This window comes from Chinchilla lanigera, unplaced genomic scaffold (genome assembly GCF_000276665.1).
Source record: "Chinchilla lanigera isolate Chin_1 unplaced genomic scaffold, ChiLan1.0 scaffold00045, whole genome shotgun sequence".
Classification (NCBI taxonomy): domain Eukaryota; kingdom Metazoa; phylum Chordata; class Mammalia; order Rodentia; family Chinchillidae; genus Chinchilla; species Chinchilla lanigera.
The window spans coordinates 12,435,436-12,455,704 of record NW_004955446.1 but is presented as its reverse complement, the minus strand read 5'-3'; the positions used below and the strand labels follow the sequence as shown (position 1 = coordinate 12,455,704).

Genomic DNA, 20,269 nt, shown 5'->3' with positions numbered 1-20,269 from the left:
TTTTTTTTTTTTTTGAGACAGGGTCTCGCTATGCAGTTCAGGCTGGCCTTGAGCTCACTTTGTAGCCCAGGCTGGTCTCGAACTCACAAGGATCCGCCTGCCTCAGCCTCCCGAGTGCTGGGATTACAGGCGTGCGCCACCACGCCCAGTTTTTTGTTTGACTGATTTTCAACAAGAGTGCTAAATAATTCAATGAGGAAAAGACTAGTTTACATCACATAATACTGGCATAATCTGGATATTCAACAAAAATGACCAAAATTGGACCATTTTATAATATATAAAAATTAACTTAAAATGTAGCATATGCCTACAATAATAGATAAAACTATAAAATTCTTAGAAGTAAACAGAGAAGTAAATATTTGTGACTTTTATTTAGACAATTGTTTCTTAGTTATGAGATTAAAAGCACAAGTACAACATTTTTGCAATAGATTATATCACCCAAGAAAATAAAAAAACAAAACACAAAAGGGGAGAAAGTACCTATAAGTCATAAACCTATCTGATGAGAGAGGTATCTAGAACATATAAAGAACAATTCAAATTCAGCAATTAAAAAAATTCAGCAATAAAAAGACAACCTAATTTTAAAATGAGAAAAGTGTTTAAAGAGTCTTTTCTCCAAAGAGATACACATGATCAAGAAAGATATTCAGCATCATTAGTCATTAGGGAAATAGCAATTAAAAACACAATAAGATACTGTTTTGAATCCACTCATATGGCTATCATCAAACAAACAGACAATAAGAATTCTAAAGGATGTAGAGAAATTGGGATTTTCATACACTGTTGGTGGGAAGGTTATAATCAACTGCTTTAGAAAACCGTTCGACAGTTCCTCAAAATGTTAAACGCAGAGTTATCATAGGACCCAGAAATTTCATTCCTAGATATACCTAAAATAAACAAAAATATATATCTAACAAAACCTTGTATAGAGTATACATTCTACAGCACGATTGTTTGTAATAGCCCAAAATTAGAAACAACTCAAGCATCCATCAACTGATGAAGAGATAAATAAAATGGAATAGTATTTGTCATATAAAAGAAGATTATTTGTCAATAAGAAGAAATGAAGTAATGATGTGTGCTGCAATACAGATGATTCTTTAAAATATGGTACGTGAAAGAAGTCAGTCACAAAAGACCACATATTATAGGATTTTATTTCTATTACATGTCCATAATAGTCAAATCTATAAAGACAGAAAACAAATTAGTGGGTGTCTACAGCTCGTAGATGGGGAAGGAGAATAAAAAGTGACTATTAATAGGCACAGGATTTTTTTTAAGCCGAAAATTAAATTGTGGAAATGTTTGCAAAGCCCAAGAGTACACTAAAAGAAAAAAAGGAAAAACATTGAATTGTGTGCTTCAGATGGATGAATTATGTCTCAATAACTACAATGAAGAAAATCCCCTGGTCCCATCAGCTCCTGGTGGTGGTGCAGATGATGGGGGTGGGGGTCAAAGGAAGGGCAATGACAAACCTAAACCAAACAAAACAACCTTGTTTATTTGGGTCTGTTCCCAGAAAAGAGAGGATCATTATGCGTTTGGAAGCAACACCAACAGTTGTTGCCTACATTAAGAAATTCCATTTTAAAGAAGTAAAGGTAACACAAATCCTGAAACTTTGGAAGTTAAGCATAATCTTATGCAAGCTCTCAAAGCTATTGTTATCACTTTTAGAGCATGTTATTCACCTGTATTTACTTTACGCCATGGCATAGCTTAGAAATAATTGACATTTCCACATTCTATAACTAAGTGCAATTTCTAATTACTACTTGGCTGCTCATATAAATCCTGAGTACATCTGTGGAGTTTCTTTTCCTAGTACAACATGAATAAATGTAAGTAATTGCCATGTCCGATTCACCTACCATTTTAAGCAGCTGAAAGTAAATACTGAAAATAGTTGTTAACTATCCAAGTTTGAACAGCTGTTTGCCTAAAGGAAGGACACACAACTTTAAATTTAGGAATGAGTCGAAGCAGATTACCGCCTTGTGCTGATTTCTTTACATTTAATGGTCCTCAATTTTAACTGTCCTATTTTGTATGAATTTTCATCACAAATGTTCTCAGATTAATTTTACGTGTAAGTGCCAATAAGATGTAAACAATTAGATGAAAAAAAAATACACAGAACCTCAATACATAGGTGAAGCCAAGTTTACTCCAAACTTGAGGCATTGAAGGTGACAATGAGGATAAATATGAGAATGAAATTTTTCAGAGCAACAGCTTTTTAAGTACTTAGTATGAAAATTAAAACTCTGCTATTCAAACAAGTTTTTAAAAAGGACAATCATTTAACACTCTGTAGTAGGCCAGGGGTAACATTATAACAATACAAATTTAGCTTGATCAGAGTCCCAGACAAGGAGATGTGTGTGAAATTCTGTCTTCTCAGCTCAGTGAATTTTTCCAACAATGAAACCTTTATACAGCAGCACAATGTCACCATCAATAGCCTCCAAGGCTCCAGTGACCTTCCTGTCTTAATTCACACTGAGGAAACTTAACACAGTGAAGTCAATTCGGAATCAAGAGCTAGATTTTTCTATTTCTGGATTTCCTCCCTACAGTTTCCTAGAAGTTCTAAGAAATTCTAAGCTATTCTATGAATATCCCTCAGAACTTATCCATAAAGTTGCTTGCTATGGTTTAGATGTGGTTTGTCCACTCCAGGGCTCATATATTGGATATTGGAGGTCTGGTCCCCAGTGTGGCAGTGTTAAGGTGATGCAAACTCTTTTTCTTTTTTTCCCACTGGGAATCGAACTCAGGACCTTGCACTCGCCAGGCAGGTGCTGTGTCACTGCTACATCCCCAGTCCGGGTGATGCAAACGTTAAGAGATGGGGCTTAGTGCAAGGTAATAAGGTCATTGGAGGTGCTCCTCTCAGAAGAGATTGAAGTAGTTCTTGTGAGACTCCAGTTTATTCCCATGAGAGATGTTTTAAAAGAACAATCCCAGCCTCTCCCCACTCTTCGGTGTCTTCTCTCACCCTATGATCTGTCCTTCTCTTTTGTACTCCCACCATGACACCATCTGCCATGTTGCAATGAAGCCATACGACCCTCATAGAGTGAGCTGATGTTGCTTCCATGCCCTTTGGCCCTCACAAAATTCAGTTAAATAAACCTCTTCTCTTGAAAAGTACCCAGCATCTGATATTTTGTTACAGAAATAGGAAATGAACTAAGATATTGCTTTTCAGAGTTTCTCCACTTGACAAATAAGCTCCAGAAGATAACTTTCAGGAAAGATATTATTTTTGCTCTCTGCATACCTGGGTACCCATGTACACACATCTGACATCTAACTCTTGCTTATACTTTTAGCTCCTGAGCACTTTTCTGAAGTTCAAGGCAAAAGAGAGATATAGCAGAAGAAGAAGTCAGAAAAATTCTAGGTCTGAACACAATTCAGCACACTATTGCTAGCTCTGAAATGTAGAAGCCCGTGTGCAAGGACCAAAGAAACACCTTAGGTGCAAAAATAAGTCCATTGCTTACACAAGCAAGGAGACAAGGACTTTGATCCTACAAGTGCAAGAAAAAGATTGCTATTTATTTTAGTTCAAAAATAAGAAGGAAAATAACTGCAAAAGAAGTGCTCAAGGAAAAAGGAGTGCTTTGAAAGAAAAGACATCCTGCAAGCAGGATGGACCACTGCAAGAACAAGAGGCTAGTGGCACAAAGTTAACTGCTGCCATCTTTTTATATCTTCTTTGATAGCTGACCCAGGTGGTCCCACTTCATTTTATGCTAGAGGATTGGCATGGAGAGCTAAGCTCAGCTTGCTCCTAAGTCAGAAGATTGATATCAGGCATGCTCTCCTATCAGAAGGTAGGTAGTGAGTGCACGGCTCATCTTGATCTTGTGTGGGGCTCAGGAGCTGCTGCTCTGGGTCTATGATTAGCAACTCTCTTCAATTGGCAGGTCGTGCCCAATTGCTCCAGCCATGTTCGCATGCCCTAGTCTCCTACTTCATCCTGATATACAGAATTATGAGGCAATACATTCAACACACCATTGCTAGTTCTGAAATGCAGGAGCCCATGTGCAAGGACCAAAGCAACACCTTAGGAGCAGAAATAAGTCCATTGCTTACAATCAGACAAGGACTTTGATCCTACAAATCCTACAAATTCATGTTGTGTGGTGGCTGCGGTTGTTGTTTTGTTTGGTGGGGGCTTTGGGGTTTTGTTGTTGTTGTCGTTGTTTGTTTGGTTTTTGTAGTACTGAGGATTGAAGGTAGGGTCTCATGCTTACTAGGCAAGCACACTACCCTTGAGTTACAGCCACAGATCTATTTTACTTTGTTTAATTTTATCTTATTTTAATAGTCTCACTGTGTTGTCTAATCTCACTGGGTTGCGTTGAACTTGTAATCCTCCTATTTCAGTCTCCCTGTTGTCCGGGATTACAGGTATGCACCACCATGCCCAGTTACATTTGTGTTGTTTTAAGGCTCTACATTTAATTTGTTACAGCAGCAATAGAAAACTGATTCTTCAAACAGACAACACACGTTGAGTACTAGATGACAAGCATTGTGTCAAACACTTGCTGTGCACTACTTTACTCACTCTCTTTATTATCCCAGTTTCAGAGTTGAAGAACAAAGCCTACTCGTAGGTCCAAGTCACTCAGCTGGCCTTCCTCAGCCACGCCAGGATAGGAACCCATTCATACCCATCTGACTCCAGAATCCTTGATGATTGCTGTCAAATGGCTAATTGTTCACTAATAAAAGACCCAATTTTAAACATACATTCACATAAAAAATTTTGGGAAGAAACTAGTGAAAAATGTCCATAGTAGTAGTTTGGATAGTAGGTTTATTTACTTATTGTTACTTTGTGATGCTTTCTTATAGGATAGACCTTCGTGGACCTCCTCACAGTCCAGTAGAGTTTATATTTGTAATCCCATGGAAAATTTATTGGCATTCCAATATGTAATTCCAATCTATCCCTTCCAGTGCAATCCATGGCGAGAATGAAGATAATAAGGCATATTTGTAGTTGTAAGGTGCCAAGGTGTGCTAAATCCAGTTAGAATAATGGCCAACTGGAACAAAGACCTCGACCCAGGATGGAACCAGGTTTTATTAATTCGTGAAGAGGAGAGTGGCTCAGGGATGAGTAACTGAGAGAAAGGTGGAAAGTACTTGAGTACTGTGAGCTGGGCTAGGTAGGGGGCCTGATAGCACCTCTGCAATATGCAGAGAGGATATGCACAAAGAGTAATTTGCATATCACAGTTTGAGGGAGTATCTAATGCTGCAGCTTTGATGTGTAATCTTGATGCCCTGAGACATCATAGATTCTTTCTCAAGCCTCGGTGTCAGCAACATCACGTAGTGTGACCAGGCCTGGCTCACACATACTACCTGGGAGCTATAGGCGGGCATCACTGACCTGTGGCATTGCTTTAAAGTCTAGACATCAGCACCTCGGCTAGACCCATTTACATTGCTTAAAGCCAATTGAGGGGATAAGGAAATATTCTAGCAAGCTCTGCACAGATCAATACATGGAAATAGGGCCAGGTTTAGCCAACATGGAGACAAATGCTTTTCTTTAGAGGAGAGCCTTCCTGGTGGTCCTCCACACTTTATAGTCTCCCTTATGTGACTTAGGTGACTTGAAGTCCACTGGCTTTTCAGAGAACGTTTCTTTGCTTCTCTAATAAAAGTGACAGAAGTCATCTGTGAATTCCCATATTACTGTGCACAATAACTATTTCCTTATTTGTTTCTCTTAAGTAAATTGTTTTCTCATGGAGAAATAGACCATATTTAGGTACTTGCATTTTCCAAGGTTTGCTACCCTCATTTATGAGGTTTTTTAATTCAGTTTCTAAGACTCAGTTTTGAAAATTTTTCCTTGACTTTTCAAAATGTTTATCTGAGATTCAAGAAAATGATCCAAGCCAAGGGTCTAAAAATAGGGGCATCTATAACAGGACACCCACTTTATCTAGTAAAATCTTAGACATTCTAAGAGGAAAAAGTCTTCTCATTTTCTTTTCAAACAGTACAACCCATGACTGTGTTTGGGGGGGTTCCTGAGCTTTCATATTAGATGGTTGGACTTTCTGAATGGATAGATGATCTGTGTAATGTTTCGGCTAGTTTTCAAATTCCATTCCATTCCATACCCCCTTCAAATAGAAAATACATATTTCATTGGATTAATTGAATTAAAGGGCTATTTCTATAACTAGAAAAAATGCTTTAGATGAAGGTGACACCTACTGATAACATTTCACATGTTCACTGATTATCTGAACAAAAAAAAATTCTTCCTTAGGCCTACCATGGTGACACACAGCACATGCCTATAATCTTAGCAATGAAGAGGCTGAGGCAGAGTGATCACAAGTTTGAGACCAGCTTAGGCAAATTAACTAGATGCTGTCTCAAAAATAAAATTGTAAAAGGACTAGGGGTGTAGCTTAGTGACACAGTACTTATCTAGCATGTACAAGGTCCTGGGTTCAATCAGAGAGAAAGAGAGAGACAGAGACAGAGACAGACAGAGACAGAGACAGAGACAAAGAGAAGGTTTTTTTCCGAATATTTTTATTAGTACATGTTTGTAGTACATAATGTTTACATTCTTTGTGAAGAGTTACTACATGTATGTAATACATCTTAATTCCTTTTTTTCATCCTCTCTCCCTTCCCCCGTGAGAGAATTCTTCTTCATCACTGTGGGGGTACCACTACTGAGACCCAAGACTTCTCCAGATATAATCATTCCATAGGTGACCTAATCATGTCCTGTAACCTTAAAAGCCATACACAGCCTGATTTATCCCACCTCAACCTTCACTCTAAGCTTCAGACAAATATTCAGCACATTCAACATCAATTAATTGAGAGTTCATAAACCACTGATTTTATGGAATTCCCTCCAAAAGTCTTCCCCAACTTACTGAATATCTCCATTCTTTCAAAATCTGATTCTTCTCTCTCACTCCACAGCCAATAAACTATCAGGGTCCCAAATACTCCACTTGCAAAATAGGTACAGAACCTGCCAACTTCTCACCACCTCCATCTCTGATGCAGTAGCCACTTCTAACATTGCTGAAACAAATTACTACAAACCAAGCGACTTCAAATGACTCAAATGTATTATAGCTTCATAATTGAGAAGTCAGAAATGGGTCTTATCATGCTAAAATAAGATGTTGACAGAGCTGTGTCTGGAGGCTTCACTTTCTGGCTTTGACTAGCTTCTAGAGGCCACCACGTCCTGTGCCTCATTACCCTCTCAAGCTGTTATCACCTTACATTGCTCCGACCTCTTTATCTACCTCCTTCCCACATCGAAGGACCCTTATTACATTAGATGCACCCAGAAATCCAGAATAATCTTCCTATTTTTAAGGTCAGCTAATTACCAATTTTAATTCTATCTGATATCTTAATTCCCCCTTGCCATGTCACATATTCACAGAGATGAGGACCTGGATTTTTTTGGCAAGGGGTTGGAGGTACAGTATTCTGATTATTCAGCCTACTATAACCACTCTGATATAAATTTTGAATTTTAATTACTAGACTATCCAAGAGTCTCCAAATGGGTTTCTCTGTTTCCACCCTTGCTTCTTTATGCTTACCCTACTACAATTTTCCCAAAGAAACCAAAATACTTCACATACAATTAAAATGTGACCATGTGCAGGATGTAGATTAGTGGTAGAGCGCTTGCTTAGCATGTACAAGGCCCTGGGTTCAATTCCCAGCACTGAACAAGTAATAATAATAACAATAATAATAATAATTAAATGGGATCATGTGACTCCTTGGCTAAAACCCTCTACTGACTGCTTATCTTATTCAGTACAAAGCCAAAGATCTGAACAGAGCCTAGAAGCACACTGCTAACTCTTCTACTCATTCTCTCCCGATTCCTACCCTTCATTCAGCTCCGGTGACACTAATCTCCTTGCTGTTCTCTAAATCAGGCAACTTCTTACCCCAGGCTCTGTACACTCCTTGTGCTTGGAACACTCTTTGCCCAGACGGCCGTAAGATTTATTCCCAAGCTTCCTCAGCTCTTTGCTTAAATGTTATTTTATTTTTTGTTTGTTTGTTTTGTTTTTTTTTTCCTGTATCAGGAATCGAACTCATAACCTCGCGCTTGCTAGGCAGGCACTGTGCCGCTGAGCTAAATCCCCAACCCCTTAAATGTTATTTTATCAGAGAAATCTTTCCTGACTAGATCACTTTGTTCAAAATACCATCCCCCTACCCCTAAATCCTCTATCTGCTATAGACTGGGTGTGTGTGTCCCCCTAAATTCCATGTGTTGAAGCTTTAACTCCCAATATGATGTCTGGAGGTGGAGCCCTTCAGAGGTAATTAAATTTAGAGGAAGTCATAAGCATAGAACCCCTATGATGGACTTAGTTCCCTAATAAGAAGGTAGAATTATCTCTGCCTCAGCTGTATATGCAGCTGGCCATCTGCAAACCAGAAAGATGAATCTCATTAGCCAGCGCCTTGATCTTAGACTTTCAGCCTCAAGAACTGTGAGAAATAAGTATTTGTTGCTCAAACTACCCATCTATTTTGTTACAGAAGCTCAAGCTAAGACATCACCTTCGCTCTTCATTTTCTTCATAGCACTTGTATCCTTGTTTAGTATTTAGCTCCTTCCAGGAGAAATTATGTGCTTTGATCTTTTGCTCTTTTCTTAGCATTTGTATACTGAGATTCTTGGTAACATTCAATAAATATCGGATGAATAAATGGAATCTAATTTTTTAACTCTATTAGTGCTACCTAATGCATAACTGGCTCTTTGGGTCACTAATTCAAAATGCTTTCTCCTCCCCAGTTACTAAATTCCTGATTACTAACATAAAAATTATAGGGATATAAGATGAAAGGCAATTTTTTTAAATTTAGGCTTAAGATATAGAAAAAATACTTATAAATACATTTTAAACTTTGTGATTATTGAAGTAATTCATTATGAGAACTCTAATTGAGGAGTGGGAGGAAAAGACTTTAGGTCACTATTTTTCAGGCCAGGATAGAGGAGTTTTGTCTTTCTGTTATCATTTTCTGTTTTTTTCTGATCCTGAGCTGTGGTAACTTTAAGGTGATGGAAAAAAATTCTGATCTGCTATATGTTTTGGTCTTTTTATTAGACAAAATATGAGGAAATGGGGTCTGTTTTATAATGGTTTTTTGATTTCTAAATGGCTATTTAAATACAGATAACAGTACATAGACAAACTGGAGTAGCAGGTTCTGCCACTCTACCAGCTCGCCTGTTACCCGATACATCCACTCAGATGGCAGAGCCAGCAATGCAGTGTGGTGTAACACAGCTGGAATTTGCCTAAGCTGACCCCCTAAATGCAAGAAGTAACCTTCATGTTGAGAACTGTGGAGGTTGGGACAAACTATTAATTGACAAATGCCATTCGTATAATTTCAGAACAGTGAAAAAGGGAACTCCAGACAAAAGGAATAGAACAAAAGTCAACAGGAAGGCACTATATAATATGTTAGATTTTCTTTGAAGATCAAGCCAAGTAATGTAAAACATTCTCTGTGCTTCAGTTTTATTTGTAGAATTCAAATAGATAGTTTACTTCTACCAAGATTTCCACACTTGGCTTCTAGAAAAAAAAAAGAATGTTCTTTTTCATGTGGTACATGCCATTTTCTTAAAACTTATCTTTCTTATTTGCAAAAGTTTGCTTTGAGGGTACTTATTCTATCTTCACAAATAAAACTATGTATATATTATATATACACACACAGATACATATATATTTTGTATGATTTATGGTCAACATCTACATATATGTAATCATAAACATTGACCATAAATCCTACATTATATATTATAAAATTATATATTTATATAACTTTATGCAATGTATTTATAAACATTGACCATAAATCTTAAAATTTACATATTAGAAAATTAAATACTACTATGCAATATATGTGTATAAGTATTGACCACAAATTTTACAAAATTACATGAATGATCATTATAAACAAATGTGCATAGCACCTGCTTTAATAATCAGTGGCCCCTGAGAATCTGCATTTTCCTAAAGCAACTGCTTAGGCCACCTCGCCTGCTTTTTATTACCTGGCAGCTGCAATAAAAGTTTTGTATAGTAACAAAATTACATATTCTTCTAGGACGGAGGGAAGGTGAGTGGTGTACACACACAGTCAGCCAGAGACCAGGTGTCTGTCTGGGCTTGGAATCCTCAAAAGACTAGTGATTGGAAGACTCCCAATCGACTTCCTGTAGTAGAAAATTAAACTTAACTTCTTCTTTTTTTGTCTTTTTGAAACAGGGTTTCACTATGCAGTTCAGGCTGGCCTCGAACTCGCAGCGGTCCTTCTGGCACAGCCTCCAGAGTACTGGGATTACAGGCATAAACTTAACATCTTAGAGCCTCCCTTTCCTTCTTACACAACTAGGGCATTACATAATTTTAAAGTAGCTGATTAGTTTCCAGGTCCCTTCTTAATCTACACAATTCAAAGCTGCTAGAAATATTTTAAAAGTTGGCACATGTGTGTATACACATACCTCTACATATGTATCTATATACAGACACACACAGTTCCACTGGGGAAGAGAAAGAGCTGCACAGCGTTTCATAGCAGGACTCTACAGTGCATCATTATCAAGACGTTCTTGTTCCTAAAGAAAAAAAAGTAAGTTTCTGGGTGGCATTCGGTTGCAGAAAGAGCACTGAAAAGGCAGACTGGGAAAGAGTTCTAGTTACTCCCTACGCAGGCTCCGGGCGCTTCCCTTGGGATAGCGGCAGTAGTTTGGTGGACCACATCCCAGCTCAACTGGGGACCCAGCGGAATTTGTAACCTCCACTGGCTGTCCGGATGGTGAAGGCGTTGCCCTGGGGGAAGGCCAGGGTTCGGATGGTGCTGTGGCTACGGATGGGGGTGCTGAAGGAGCCGCCTTCTTGCAGCTCGCTGTGGCTCAGGTTCAAAGCGCCGGGGCTGCAGTCCGTGCGCAGCCCCCGGAAGGCTCCGTGCAGGTTCCCAGCCCTGCAGTCTTCGCTCCCTGGCCCCAGCTGCATCCGGGGACGTTTGGGATCCCGGCTCTGCAGGGCTTCATCGCAGCGCTGGGAAATCTCGCTCAGGACCGCGTCCACTTCCGCGCAATCCTGACCTGCTGCACTGACCAGCTCCTCTAGGCTCCTTTTGGCCGTCGCCTTGAGCAGGAAGGTCTCTGCTGCTGCCCCAAAATCTCGGGTCTGAGTGATCATCAGCTTCTGCGAAAGATGAGGAAGAGCGCCGCCCTGGGGCCAGCCGGACTCTCCCCTTGTGGGGGACGCAAAAGGAGACCTGGGGGCCTTGCGCACCTCGAGTCCAGTGGGCTTCTACTTTCCCAGACCCCATCGGGTCCCAACACTGGCAGCAGGGGGTGGGAATAGGAGGAGACATCGCAGCGTCCCAAAAGCCTGTGCCCCACTTACATCCAGCACGGAGGCCAGGTGCCGGGTCCGGCTGGCGAGTTCTTTGAGCTGCACGTTTCGCTCCTTCAGTGAGGCGATCTCCTCCTGTTTCTGGGTTAGCGTCACGTGCAGCTGCAAGAGGAGACCCCAAGAGGGAGAGGCCACCAGGCTCACTGTCGTCTGCACGAATCAACCCCGGACCCTGGGGTCTCATCAGAAATTGAGGCCCCAGGGTCATTTACACTCCTGAGAATAACTAATTTATTTGACTTTTTAGAAAACAAAGTACTTAGATTTAAAGCAGATCTCAATGTGTAGGTAGCCGTGAAGAATAGTGACTTGGGCAACAGGTAGATGTAGGTTTTGCCTCTGAAGTTCAACCACCCCATGCCTCAGTTAAATTATCTATAAATCGGGACTGTTAAGAGCTTCATTAAAAGGACAAACCCAGTGTCAGGCACATAAAAAGTCTTCAATAAATATTGGCAGCCGTATTTAAAATCTGGTGATACAGGCTTATTTCCACCTAGGGGATATGGAAACTGACAAGGAACCGCTGGAGCAGTAACAGCTGCATAAACCACCAGCCCGCCCACTGGTCAGAAGCCCACAGGAGGCATCCTGTGACCCATAATTCCGCCCTAAGCTCGACATTGTCCCCACCAGAGTCCTACTTGGTTATTCTCCACGAGAGCGTCCCCCAACGCCCTCTGATTCTGGTCGGCCACCTCCTTCCAGTACTGCTCTAGCGGCGGAGCTGGCTCCTCTGTAAGGCGTAGTGGTGGCGACTGCAGGGCCTGCGGGTCTAGCGGCGGGGAGAAGCCAGGACCAAAAGGCGATATGTGGTCGTCATCACAAGGAGAGAAGGGGAAGTCACTGTCGGCCAGGGCAGGTGACATCAAAGAGGATGAGTCTGGCGGAAGAGCAAGAGCTGGATTTGCTGCCTCGGACTCATGCCCAGCTAGCTACAGGGGCAAAATGCCACACCAGGTGTAGCTGCTTATGTGAAGATGTATTCACTTATGTGAAGTAAGGATGGCACCCTGCAATGCCTACCACTGTCAGGGCCTTCTTCATATCCTGTACCAACAAAGCAGGTGTTCTGCATACACCTGCTGAGTTAACCTCAGCCGAATCCAGCACACCTGGCTGGGCCCACAAGTCATACAACGCCTTCCCTCCTCTACGCACTGTTGTCACTCACCCTCTTCCTAGCCATATCACGAATATCCCTACATCCCTCTCCCGGAACTCACATGGACGAACCAAAACAGTACTACTGCCCCAGTGATTCAACTCCACTGGAGGGAAGCGTGTATTCTAAATATGGAACAGCCTTGCCCTGTGGTGAGATTCTGGCGAGTCATTGACAGGTGGCTGTGTTCACCACCCTGATGACCACGAAATCTGAGCTAGTCCGATCTAGGAGTAGGGGACAACCCTGCATCCTCATTACTGAACTGCAAGACCGCACTTGCCTGCAATGAGATCATCCACTGTGTCTCTGAAATTCTGCAGATCGAAGTCTGCTTCTGTTTGCAAGGAATGATCCTAAAATAAACCAGGGGTGGAGAAATAGTCAACACTGAATCTGGCCCTTGGGGGACCAGTCCTAGGTGGATGGGCGTCCTCCTAGTTTCTGCCAAGGGTCGCACACACTTGCATTCCCAGCCAAGTGGCATGCCTGAAAATCCAAGTGCTCTCTGGCACAAGGACCCCAGCAGCTTCACTGTGCTGGTGGGGAGCCAGGCGCACAAAGCACAGACTAGGCCCGCTTGGCACAGCCCGCAGACAGCACTGAGCACACAACTGTCCTTCCGTGGGTCATGTGGAAGCCCGAGCTGCCTCAGTGACTCCCACCAGATAATCAGCTTCCTCCCTGAAGTTCTTTCCACACCGAGAACCTCACCTCCAACTCAGCCCGACTCATCACTGAAGTCCCTGCTTTAAGCACGGAGTTCTTTGAGCACCTGAGCACCGGGTCTTTCCTCCCTCCCCATACCCAGCTGCATTCAATCCTCCAAAGTGGTAACAGGAAACCCTGCTTCCTGAAAAGGCTGTCACTGCCAACCACACACACACCCAGGAAGGGAAGGGAAGGGTGGGCTATAATTGAAGGGGCCAGGGATGCTATGGAAATAGTTTCTGTTCAGCACGAAGCAGGCATGGCTTCTAAGGACCTTTTCAGTTTCTCACAACGTTGGAGTTGACTTTTCCCTCTCAGTCGGATGCACCTCCAACTTCTCCACCGGGACACTTTCTTGGCCACCCACTGGGCATCTGGGTGTGCAGGGGAAAGGAGACGGTACAGGCGGGAGGGAAAACATCTACCTATTCCCATCATTCATAGGCATTTCAAGTTGACCCAATTTTCTTTTTTAGTTCCTCGGTTAACCCTCACAGCAGTGTGGGAAGCAGGTAGGGCCCAGGAAGTGCTTCCTCTTCCACTGAGGGGAAATCTGAAGCTCAGAGAGGCTAAGTTACCCAAAGTCATCCAGCTCCTGCCCTGGAATGCTAGTGCCTTTTTCACTCTTCTTTCCCCTACTCTGACTGCCTCTCTTGTTTAGGAATGCCTGGCTTCCACCAAAGAAGGCACTGGAAAGGAAAAGGTAGTTTCCATGGCCATGGTAGGAGGGGTTGCATCAATGCACCCTTCAGATCCCACTCTTGATCTGTGCCTCCCTGTTAAACCTGCTGATCTTCACAAAGCCCTTCTTTACTAGTTACATATTGTGGGAAGAGGAACTTATTCTGACACTTGTTTCAAAGTATCAGTTTCCGTCAGGCATTAAAGAGTCAAGGCCAGAAGCCTCAGCACCAGTTGGACACTAAAGCCATACAGAAGGGGGAAGGAGCCCAGAGAAGGATTGAGAGCCTCAGGCAAATCCCAAAGCACCTGTTTTGTGAGTCAGAAATGACCTTCTTCAAAGGGCTGAAAATTCTCTACTTCAGTCCAGATTGGAGAAGAGTCCTCACCGTGAGGAGACTGGAACTCAGCTCAGGAACTGGGGCCCAGAGAATGCTTCCTCCTGGCTATCGCTGTGGTAGATATTTCAGGTCTTTACCATGCTGGGCTGCAAATACTTCTAATGCACTCATTCTCTGTCCACCTCCCCAGCAGAAAAGGGCTGGGAAATGTGACCCAAGGTGCAATGGCCACAGATTTATTAGGGATCACTCTCCCACTGTACCAGCTATCTTTCCTAGTGGATATCCTGGACCTTTTGGTCCATGTGGTGTGAGTGCTACCCTTGAAATTTCAGATCCTACCTTCCCAGTTAGATAAATCTGGCATTTCTCCAAATACAAGGGAAAAAAAAAAAAAACTACGCAGAACATGGTGTCAATTTTAAATTCTGTATGCTTAAGTGAAAAATTCAACAAGAGTCTGCTTGGTTTTTGTTACTTGCAAAATAAATGTGTTGGGGTAAGGGAGTGATCTAGGATCTGGGTCTGGTGAAAAATGCTCAGACTTCCCTTACTTGAGCATTTAGATCTAAAAGAACTAAATGGCCTTTGCCAAGCAATGGCCAGTCCCTCCTCCTGCCTTACCAGTGTCTGCTTTCAGTGGCTGCCTGCCCTCAGTTATCCTGAGCTCTTTCCCAAGGTTCTGAGAGGCCCTTGGTGGAGGGCTGTGAAGAGCTTTGTTCCACCAGCACTCCCAGTGCTGGGAGGTGGTCACACCTGGTGAGTTCTCTACACAGCTGTCCCAGTACCTGCTGTCAGGAGGCTGGAATGGCTCTCTTCCTGTGGATTGCATCGGCTAAGACCGCCTGTACTTCTGGGTACTTGAACCAGGCTTCTCACCTCCCAGATAATATGGAGAGACTCGGTCCTTTTCCTGGGTGGTACCAGCCCCAGCAAGCGGTAAAGGTGGGAAGGAAGAAAGCAGGTTCAAGAGGAAAGAAAAAAGTCCAATGTCTGTTTGCCCCACGATGGCAAGTGACCAGAGCTTTTGGTGGGAAAGAAGAGGACTTTTTAGAAGTGTCCGACTGCTTGAAGGGCCATCACTGCAGAGAGAAATGTTTTCTGTTGATTTCTGCTCAAGTCCTTTGTCGTTCTTCCACTTCTCCCAAATACAAATTCCTTTGCACTGAGCTACACCCTCAGCCCATTTTTATTTTTTATTTTGAGACAGGGTCTCACTAAATTGCCCAGGCTGGACTTGAACTTGCCATTCTCTTGCCTCAGCCTCCCAGGGTGCTGGGATTACAAGCCTGCACAACCTTGCCGTTATTCATCGACTTCCACGCTCCTTCAATACCCAGGGAATGAAAATGGTTAGTAAGTGGCCAGGAGCAGGGTGCTGGGAGAACACACAGGGCATGCATCTTGTGCGAAGGTATCCAACGCACAGCTTCACTGGCACCCATTCATCTGGTCCCTCAAGGCTACATCTCCGTGGGCCTCACAGCTCCAGGATATAGATGCAGAGCCCTACAGCCCAGAAGAAATAGTTCCGGAAATGCGGCCTTCCTAACGTACTAGGAGGAGGAAGTTCGGTTCGGAGAGGCTCAGGTTCGGAGAGGCTCAGGTCCCGCACGCCACCTCCCCGCGACTCGCTGAATGTGCCTGTGCGCCCGGCCTCGGATGAATCTCGACCGGAATAAACCCACTACTTCGAGAGTGGCGTTAGTGCTAGGAGAGGCCGAGAAACTCCTGGGGAAAGCTGGTGGCGGGCGGGGGGCGGGGAGGGGGGGAATACCTGCGAGGCGGCCGGGTCACCAGTAGGCGGCGCGTCGGGCCGGAGCAGCGAGGAGCAGTCCGCGAGGTCCTGCAGGTCTATGGTGGTGAGGGCTGCGCGGGGAGACGGAGACACGCGCCCACCAACCCTCAGCCTCTCCGCCCTGCTGTCCGCGGGGAACGTCGGAGCCCGGGGAGACAAGCTCCGGGCTGCGCGCGCTGCTCACCACCCGGCGCGGGGACTCTGAGGGGTCGCGCAGGTGCCTGGGGCTCACCTGGCAGCGCAGCGGCATCCGTGCCCGGGGGATCCTCGTACACCGACACCGTGCTGCTGCCGCCGCATCCGGAAAAGAACTTCCGCGCAGGAGCGAACTAACCGGGCACAGAAGCGGGTGCACGCGGGTCAGCCCTCGGGGCGCGCAGCTTGCAAACCCCGCGGACCCGGCCGCGGCCCCACCTTCCTCTCCGGCTTGCCCTGCGCGCCCAGGGGCCGGCCCGGCAGCTCCAGCATCCTGTTGGGGCAGATGTTGCCGAAGGCCCGGCGTCCCGCGGCGCTGCCCCCGCACGCCTGCATCCCTCTCGCAGCAGAGGCGGCGGCCCAGGCGGGACGGCAGCCCACACCCTGCGCTCCCTGAGCCCGTGGAAGTCCGCCTGGAGTCGGGAAGGCGTGTGGCCCGGGAGGAGCAGAGGGAGGGGGAGGAAAAAGAGGATCGCGCGGGAGGGGCGGCTCGCGCCTGAGCGCCAGAGGTGGCGCCTTCGGCCCCGGACAATCTGCGCGCAGGCGGAGGCGTTAACCCAACCTGGCAACCGGCTTCCCCAGGGAGCCACGAGCGCGGGGCCGGAGCCCGCCAGCGCCCTTTCGCGGGGGTTGGCGCCTCCGCGTCCCGGCCGCGCCAGGCTAAGCGAGGGAAAGAACCGGAGGCGGGCAAGCCCCACTAGTCCCTAGCACCAGGCATCGCCTTGAGACTTAAGAACAGCAGCACAGAAAAGTTAAAGACTTTTATTTCCTTTTCTTCCTTTCCCAACAACAAGGCACAAAGTAAACAGTGGCACGCCTCGCCAAAGCCGGACTCAAGCCTTTGCGCTGCCCTGGCCCATGAGATTCAGTGAGGATGTAGAATTCCTGCAGGGACTCCCCGTACCAGCCCTCGGATTACAGAAACCCCTAAACCTGGGCAGTATCCTGGGCCTTCCCTCACAGCCTTCTACTTGGTCTCTTGGCCTAATGCTCGCCTCAGCCCTGGCAGTGGCGCCTGAGCACACCCTTTAAAAAAGAAAAAGTAACATCTACCTCGCCCCCGGCTGAAAACCCCAGAGTGGACCGTCCCAAGTCCCCTAAACGCCCGTCCCCTCAGCTGCCATCCTGGCGTTTGGCTGCTGTCTTTACAAATGGCCTTAGCCTGCTACGCCAGCCTCAGTGCCCCTTCCCAAGCTGGAGTCCATGTGAAACCAGTCTTTGTGTACCCCGCTACTGGGTCCTTTATACCTTTTAAGTAGAATGAAAAATTCTCTGTTAAAGTGTCACGATCCTCTTTTATTTGCACTCATTATCTGGATCAAAAAACAAGATACACCTAACAGCGGTGGAGGATAAACAATGGTTCACTGGCATGGTCTTGGCGTCTCTGAGGCATCTGTAGATACTGGAACTGAGTAGAGGTGAGAAATCAGCCTGTTACTCCTGGTGTGGTATTGCTGATGGTGAGGGGCTCTGGCTTTAGGATCAGACTCCACCACACCTATGAGTCCCAAGTCTTTAGGAAAAACAGTAACACAGACCCCAGCTGTGAAGACCAGTGGGCTTATTCACATAAAGTGACTGGTATTTAATATGGACAAGTTATATCGTTTTTTTAAAAGCTACCTTTTCAGTTATATTTCCAGCTTCTCACAGTCTGTTCCCGGCTGCGTGGCTGGTTCTTCTGGTTCCTAAGAAGCTCAGTCATAGCCTGTCTGCCCCTATCTTTACCCACTTTTTAGTCTGTAAAATGAGTAGGAAAGTTCCTGGCTGAGGTTTGGCGAGAACTTTACACATGCAGAGCACTGCCGATTTTCTAGGACAGGCTCATTTTTCATATATTCATCAATAAACTCTAAGTTGGAGTAGACAAATATGGGCATTGTATATTAAATCACTTGTGGTAACAGAAATTGTAATAGCATGATGACATGACTGCTAGCCTGGATGACTCTGGAATCAGTCACAAAGTTCCTCAAGAGCTTAGCACCAGGAGAGACAGGGATGGGGCTTTGCTAAGTGATAAGAGTTCTTTTGTAGAAGGGTCACATGCTTGAAGCTAATCTGAGAGTCCCGTACGGTATGGGACTTGAGATTGGTGCTAGGATTTTCCTCCTCCTTTTTCACCATCAAGGAACAGCTTTCCCTCAGATACAGTATGTTGGGAATCACACTTCCTTCCTCCCGACCCACGGCAAACCTCTCTGAAGAGCTTTGCATTATCTTTATCCACAGAGAAAGGGTCCCAGGAACCTAGAGTAAGGTACTGGAGATCTGGAGAACACTTGAGGATGCTTGTGGAGAGAAATACAAAGAAGTTTCTACAAATTACATGTTTTGCTTTTTGTCATACATTTGGGTTTATTCGAAATATAGTGACACATGAGTGGGATTTAAAAAAAAAAATCTTTAGTTTTTCAGCCTGGCAAGGTGATGTATGCTACTTGGGAGAATGAGCTAGGAGAACTACAAGTTTAAGGGCAGCACGGGCAAGTTAGCAAGACTGTCTCAAAAAGGACTAAAGATATAGTTCAGTGGTAGAGCACTTGCCTAGCATGCAGGAGGCCTCTGGTCCAGGCCCTGGTACAAAATAAAATTTTAAAAAAGAAATAAGTCAACACAAATTTGAAGGAAAAAAAGTACAATGAACTGTACACTCATCCCCAGCTGTCAACATTTCTATTTGCTTTAGCTATTTCTTTGCTCTAAGGTTTTTTGTTTGTTTGTTTTTTTGGTCCTGCATAAACTCTTTCCTCCCATCATTGTGTAGGCTACCACTAGGCTTTCCTCCTTGAGGGCTTGCTCTGTGCCAGGATCTGTCGGGGAAATTATATGGAGCATCTCATTAGAATCATACCTCAACTCTATCAAGTAGGTAACTCCTGCTATTCCCATTTTTACAAAGAAGATGTGGGCCTGGACTTGCCTAAAGTCACCAAGCAAATTTGTGTCAGAGCTTAAAAGTTTAAACCACCTCATGTTTAAGCTTCACTTCATTTAAACTTCGCAGCTCTGGCATCAGCTGTGGAGCTGGGAGAGATGAAATGTTCTGCAGGTGGTGGAACTACAGCAGATTCGTGACTTTGAGATTGAATATGACAATTATAGAGCCACAGAAATCCAGCAGGCCTGTCTCACTCCCCAGCCCAGTTTTCCCATCTGTAAACTGAGTCCTGAAACATGACTAGAAACAAGGGTATAGTAGTCTTTAATGAATAGAGGGCACTGAACAAGTAACTTGTGAGGCACCAGAAATCTATAAATAAAAGTTTAGCAGAGTGACCAAGGGTGGGATTCTCAGCACCTGCTTTAAGTCCTCTGTGCCCCACTATCATCTTCTGAAAATTGAGATAACACTGTTTCGTGGAAATATTGAAAGATCCAAACAATGAATGCTGAACACAGTGCCTGGTATGCCATAAGGACTCAATACAGTCTTTTTTGCCGTTATGCCATTGTTACCCTGGAGCTCACATGTAGCAACATAAGCTGAACTGATTGCTTAGGCTCCACTTGAGTTGGCCCCAACACTCTGCAAAACCCTTCTTTCTGACATCTGCTGGGTGCTCGAGGGATTCTCTATATTGGAAACACCCGCTTCACCGCTAGTGTGCCCCATGTGATCCCCCAGGCTTCACAGTGCCACTTCATCTGCACTGGCAAAGGTAGGCAGTGGCCCCTTTGGACAGCATAGGCTGCTGTGCATTTTACTCTGCCTCTCATCCTCCCATACCCTCTGGATCCCTAGTGATACAGTCCTCAGCCTCGGAGGATCCTAACATCTTATCACTGGAACCCTGGCATACAGAATATTGCCCAGCTGGTCTCAGAGGTTCTAACAGTA

The 20,269-nt window shown here is 44.6% G+C and overlaps 1 protein-coding gene across 1 annotated transcript; it reads right to left on the bottom strand.

Moving 5' to 3' along the window:
- Positions 1-10,450: 10,450 nt before the first annotated feature.
- On the bottom strand, positions 10,451-16,968 carry Mcidas (multiciliate differentiation and DNA synthesis associated cell cycle protein). The gene is made up of 7 exons (XM_005392705.2): positions 16,645-16,968; positions 16,463-16,559; positions 16,210-16,301; positions 12,983-13,055; positions 12,179-12,417; positions 11,526-11,636; positions 10,451-11,321 (listed from the first exon to the last, which is right to left on the bottom strand). Exons 1-7 carry the CDS (start codon positions 16,759-16,761, stop codon positions 10,881-10,883), a joined length of 1,170 nt encoding a protein of 389 aa, XP_005392762.1. The 5' UTR covers positions 16,762-16,968; the 3' UTR covers positions 10,451-10,880.
- Between the last annotated feature and the right edge of the window lie 3,301 nt (positions 16,969-20,269).